Here is a 5,878-nt window from a genome sequence, read left to right as displayed (position 1 = left end):
AGACAGGTCCAGACTAGCCAGTGGTCAAATAAACTGTCAATGGAGATAATATTGACGTTATAATTATCATATGAGTCACAACGATGACACAGGCCTTGAGCACAGGCCAACACAACCTCCTTTCAAAACAGACGCTGCCCTTTCATCAGAGCCTTCATCCGTTTATTAAGCGTAGATGCAAGCCGTAGTAAGGTTTAATCCTAATCCACTTGCATCTTGTTTTGTTATAGTGATCACGGGGCCTTTCCCAAGACAGTTGACTCTCCTATTCACAATCTACTCAGCCAGTGTTGTGTTTGTGATAGATGAGAGTGTGTAGCTGCAGAGAGGGGACTTCCAATTAAAACATTACAGCAACTGGGACCTTTGCTGCTGTGCCTGGTAAATGAAAAGGTCTAATTGATAACGCATGCTTTATTTTTTTTCAATCCAAACAGTGTGGCTGGCAAGTTTGTAGAAAAAAATTACAAGATTTCTTTAAAGGCGTAGAAAAAGTGAGGGTAGGTCATGAAGGAAAGGTAACGTGGCCAGGTAAGGTTCCTTTGGACCAATACGGTACTTGATTTTTATTTGGGTGTTGATTGTTTTACAATATTGTTTGGTAATATTTACTTTTAATAGGCCCTTTAGACAAGTGTGTATTCTGTCTATACGTTTGCAATTAAGTTGTAAAACATCTAGTTGTTAGAAGAAATAATGCGGAAAAAAGAAAATGTGTTATATAGAATCTCAGACTCACTCATACAAGTATCTTTATCGTTAACAGTGAAAACAGCAAAGGGTCATGGGATGTGGCATGGGAAAAAGTGAACTACAGCTGAAGAAATGTGACAGAGGTGCGGTCCTTATCTAAATCATTCTAGTGAATAGTCAAATGTTCCCTTTTTTGCAATAATTTAATGTCAGTGTGATTGCTATTTTTCATTTCTAGTGAGCATCTCAGTTCCAGGTAAATATGGGTTTAATTCCATCTGGCTTTACACTCAGTATTGATAAAAAAAAGTTTTAATTAGCAGTGTTTGCTTACTTTTGCGATCTCTCAATTTTTCTGCACTCTGTGAAGCTGCCACTGGTAAGTCTGCCCGTCTAGATCTGACATAGGGAATTAATGTATTGGCTTTGGAAGAGGAATGTTACCTTAGCATGGTTATGATAAAGTGCTTCCTTCTTCTCTCCCAAATCTTCAGCAATCAGAGCGGCTCTGTTGATCCAGCGCTGGTACCGTCAGTATGCTGCCCGGCTGGAGATGAGACGCAGGTGCACGTGGAAAATCTTCCAGTCTATTGAATATGCAGGAGAGCAAGACCAGATCAAGGTGAGCTCACACAGTCTAGAACAATTTGGGGAAAAGGTTTGCACAGAATTATTAATTAATTTTCTAATTTACCCTAATAGCAGCTTCGTGGATGTTGGTCAGTAACAAACATCTCAACAATTGTTGGATGTACTGCCATGATGTTTTGAAAAGATGTTCATGGTCCCCAGAGGAAGAATGCTACTGACTTTGTCATCTTCTTACCACAATTCTCTTGCGGCTGACATTTGTGGTTCAGAGTGAAATATCTTGACAACTACTGGATGGATTGCCATGAAAGTTGGTTCAAATACACATTGGCCCTCATTTATCAACCTAACGTAGAAACCAGCGCAGATATGAGCGCAGAAATCAGGCTTCACGTGTGATTCATGAAACGTTCATATCACAGCAATCGGAGCGTAAGAATGGTCGTACATTGATAAATGCGGAAACGATCGTAATTTAAATATCACGGCCCAATATATTCTCGGTATTGAGGCCTCGCCCCTACAATTTACAACATGGCGAGACGTAATCCGGCTAAGAAGCGGAACTTTTCAGAGGTGGAGATTGAAACCCTGATGTCTCAACGTGTGTACTATTTGGCAGCCTGAAAACTGGTATTAAAGGCTGTAGAAATAATGCGGAATGGAAAGAGATCACTAATGCATTCAACAGTGTTGCCGTGGTAAATCGGACTCCAGCTGAAGTTTATATACAGGTTTATATTGCAATCTCTTAGGTCTATGATGTACCTATATTTAAATAAACACACAGTAGCGGAGTTTATGCAGTGTCTTTTATTTTTCATCGTTCACTTGTCGCCATTAACAACACTTTAAAAGAGAAACGAAAACCTGAAGAATATATACAAATGTTGTGCATCGTCATGTTTCCTGTATTGAGTATCATTGCCAAACATGATACTCAAAAAGCGAAGAATAATATCCTGTCTCCTTCATATAGCCCCCAGTTGGGGCTGTGCTGGACACTGCTCTCTGGGCATCGGGTCATCTGGCTCCATCACTACATTTATGTCACCCTGTTTTCCTGTGCAATGTTGTGCAGAACCCAACAGGCTAAAACAATGTTGCAGACTTTTTCTGCCGTGTATAGTAGGGTCCCCCTCCCCATGCTGATGCAAGACAGAGCCATCTGCCCTTAATCAATTCAATGGAGCGCTCCACCGTGGCCCGTGCGCGTATGTGTGCACTGTTGTACCGGCGCGCATAGAGGTCTTCTAAAAGAGCCAGATCTGCCATTGCTGATAAGTGATCTGAACTGATGACTTCTCCTTCTCTTGTTAAACTGATTATATACTGCACCGCATGTCCACACTGACTCTAAAACTTGCGTACACGAGTTTCAGACCAGACGTGAGATTTTATTGCAGCCTACGCTCACGTTCAAGTTGATAAATGCCTTGCTTTGCATAATTGGTGTACGCCCGTCCTACGCCTGTTTTAGGTCGTACGCACATTTCATAAATGAGGGCCAGTGTCTCTAGAGGATGAATCTAAATGACTTGATCCTGTGATTTTAGGGCCACCATGAGGTTGATATTTTTGTATTTCATTGAAAAATCTCAATGACTACAAGACGGACTGCTGTGATATTCAATATGGACATTGATGGTCCTCAGAGGATGAATTCATATTTTTGGGGGTCCCTTAACTTTTCATCTAGTGCCATCATTGGGTCAAAATTTCAGTTTGTCCAATACTTTGGTTTATGGTCAAATATCTGCAAAACATTCACCTTTCCCTTTCTCACTAGCCTCAGCTGTCCTTTGTGTTTAATGCTAATTTGCAGATGTTAGCATGCTTACACTTAGACATAAGATGGTGAACATGACAAACATTATATCTGCTAATTATCAACATGATCACAGTCTTTGTGAGCCAATGTAAGCATTTAGCTCTAAGCAGAGAGCTGCTAGCATGGCTTTGTCTATTAATCTTTTCTTTGACGCTTCAAATAAACCCCTGTATTTTATAAATTCTATTTTTCCTTTCTGCAGCTCTACAATTTTTTTGGGTTCTTGATGGACCACTTCACTCCAGCCAGCAGTGAAAGTAAGACTCCTGTGTAATTCACTGATTTGTAGGTTTCATTGATTGCTAACTCTACTTCCTGCTGGGAAACGTAATGTGGCTTTCCTTCACCACACTGATCCACTTCCCTCTTTCCCTCCCTTACTTTAACATAGGAAACCTTATATCTCACATCTTTCGCAAGAATGAATTCTGTCATGACACAGAATGGGAGAGATATTTTTGCTTCCAGAGCATTGAGGTTACTGAATGCTACACCGGTCCCCACCTGACTTTCCCCATGACCTTCTGTGGCGTGTCGAAGCTGGTGGAGGCCTTCAAGCACAAACAAGTAAGGACACAGTCACATACAATACACTCAAGGCAGATAGTTATTGCAGACACATGTATCTAATGGATACCTTTTTCCTCAGGGCTAAGTTTATTCATACTTGTTTTTTTCCCAGTAGCAGCTTCATGCTCGATATGTTCTGCAGCTTCTTGGAGAGACTTGGAGACTTCTAAGAGTTTTTCCAAACATCAGTCGAATCTCCGCCTACCACAACAAGCAGATTACGATATGCGGTACGCAGCAGCAGGCCTTTCCTGAACACATTTTGCTCTGCTATTTTGTCACAGATTCTTTTGTATTGCCCTTGAAACACTGCAATACATTATTTATCACTTTGCAGGAGATTTACATGGGCAGCTTGAAGACCTGCTGCTGATATTCTATAAGGTATCAACATGCAAATCATCATATTGACAGAAAGGGATGTTCATTTTAATTAACACCTTTAACTTAATCTGTCCAGAATGGTTTGCCGTCCTCTGAGAAACCATATGTCTTCAATGGAGACTTTGTGGATCGTGGTAAAAATTCATTAGAGATCCTGCTCATCCTGTTCGGGTTCCTGCTGGTCTATCCCAATGATGTGCATCTGAACAGAGGGAACCATGAGGACCACATTGTAAACCTGAGGTAAGATAGTCAGTGTACTGCTTTCCTTTTCTTAAACTCCCATTTAGTGGCTTGGTCTGCCTGTTTTCTTAGTATTTATGTTTTTGTACATATGCTCATACTGTATATGGCTTTATGCAATTAGTGTTCTGATTATATTCAACCTACGGCTAATGTGTGTACACTAATCTAGTTGTTTGTGTGTTTTCTCCAGATATGGTTTCACTAAAGAAGTTTTGGGAAAATATAGGGTAGGTCCTATGTATTTTACTTTAACCTCACTATTACAGTGCTATATATATATATATATATTGAAAACTGTAGTTTGAGTCAATCAAACATACACCGTCCTGCTGGACGGCTGTGTATTATCCATAGCCGAAAATAGTAAATACAGTATTTACTCCTGTTAAGGTACCGTTAGCTAAAATCTACAGCTCCCAGCTTAGAATTAAAATGAAATTATATCTTTGTGATGCAATTTTTTAGATCTATAAATGATTGCGACAGGCAGGGTAGGCAAGTTGAAAATCACAAATGTGAACCTCATGCTAGAAAAAAAGTCAGGAGAATTCATCGTATGGGGACCATGAATGTCTGTACAATGTCATGGCAATCCATGCAATATCTGTTGAGAGAATTCAGTCTGGACCTGAAAATTGCCCACATTTATTGTAATAATTACTCTTACTGTGTGTAAGTCATCGTAAGCTTGCAATTGTGAGCTTGGTCTGCAGGTGCATGGCAAAAAGATCCTAAAGATTCTCCAGAAGATTTTCAGCTGGCTGCCTCTGGCCACAGTGATTGATAACAAGGTGCTGATTGTGCATGGTGGGATCTCTGACACGACAGACCTCGACGCGATAGCCAGAGTGGACAGACACAAAGTAAGCGTTCAGCATCAATTAAATTAGCGTATTTGGTGTGTTTTACAGGCAGAAAATCTAGTAATATTGTCATGATCAACCTATCAAGTTTATTTAATCTGTGTATTTTTGATTGTGCGCAGTATGGGTCGGCTCTCACGCCTCCGAAGCCCACCAAGCACGCAGTCAACGGCAGTAAGACTCAGACAATAAACAACAGGGAGGGCTGTGGACCAGTGGAAGGCCGACGTCGAGTGTGTTCTCTGACTTACTACAGCTCGGGCCCCGATCACAGGCACGCCCTTCCACGCCGCTCGCTCCACAACGCGCACATGAGCAGTCAACTCAACTGGTCGTTGGAAAAAGAGCTGAAAAAGAGGCGCAGGCTGGCAGGGTTTGACCAATCCTACGGAGAACTGAAGACGTCTGACTCTGACTCAGACCCGGAGTCTGGAGAAACAACAGAGACAGATGTGGGTGAGTGGAAACAAGTAAGTGACAGGAAGGATGTTGGATCTCAGTGGTTGTTACTGTTTTGGCAGATGTTCAGCACTGAGTACATGCATGCACACATTTTAATATTTCCTGACTTCACTGATTTCACTATGATTGCTTTGGGCCACCCAGATAGTGGATGTGTTGTGGAGTGACCCAATGGCCCAAAATGGCTGCATTCCCAATGAGGTGCGAGGCGGAGGCTGCTACTGGGGGCCAGATGTCA

The 5,878-nt window shown here is 41.5% G+C and overlaps 1 protein-coding gene across 1 annotated transcript in view; it reads left to right on the top strand.

Annotated features, from left to right (window-relative positions):
- Positions 1–784: 784 nt before the first annotated feature.
- ppef2b (protein phosphatase with EF-hand domain 2b) overlaps positions 785–5,878 on the top strand; it is a 9,082-nt gene continuing 3,988 nt past the window's right edge. The window contains exons 1-13 of the mRNA XM_078271931.1: positions 785–836; positions 932–949; positions 1,064–1,072; positions 1,188–1,315; positions 3,318–3,372; positions 3,507–3,682; positions 3,801–3,915; positions 4,023–4,069; positions 4,146–4,312; positions 4,506–4,542; positions 5,029–5,178; positions 5,301–5,648; positions 5,785–5,878. The exon at positions 5,785–5,878 is cut by the window's right edge and continues 92 nt beyond it. Of these exons, the coding sequence (XP_078128057.1) occupies positions 785–836; positions 932–949; positions 1,064–1,072; positions 1,188–1,315; positions 3,318–3,372; positions 3,507–3,682; positions 3,801–3,915; positions 4,023–4,069; positions 4,146–4,312; positions 4,506–4,542; positions 5,029–5,178; positions 5,301–5,648; positions 5,785–5,878 (1,396 nt within the window). The remainder of the gene's footprint in view (positions 837–931; positions 950–1,063; positions 1,073–1,187; positions 1,316–3,317; positions 3,373–3,506; positions 3,683–3,800; positions 3,916–4,022; positions 4,070–4,145; positions 4,313–4,505; positions 4,543–5,028; positions 5,179–5,300; positions 5,649–5,784) is intronic.

Source organism: Sander vitreus, chromosome 16, assembly GCF_031162955.1.
Source record: "Sander vitreus isolate 19-12246 chromosome 16, sanVit1, whole genome shotgun sequence".
Taxonomy (NCBI): domain Eukaryota; kingdom Metazoa; phylum Chordata; class Actinopteri; order Perciformes; family Percidae; genus Sander; species Sander vitreus.
Note: the sequence above shows the minus strand (reverse complement) of the source record. Positions and strands in the feature narration are given on the sequence as shown.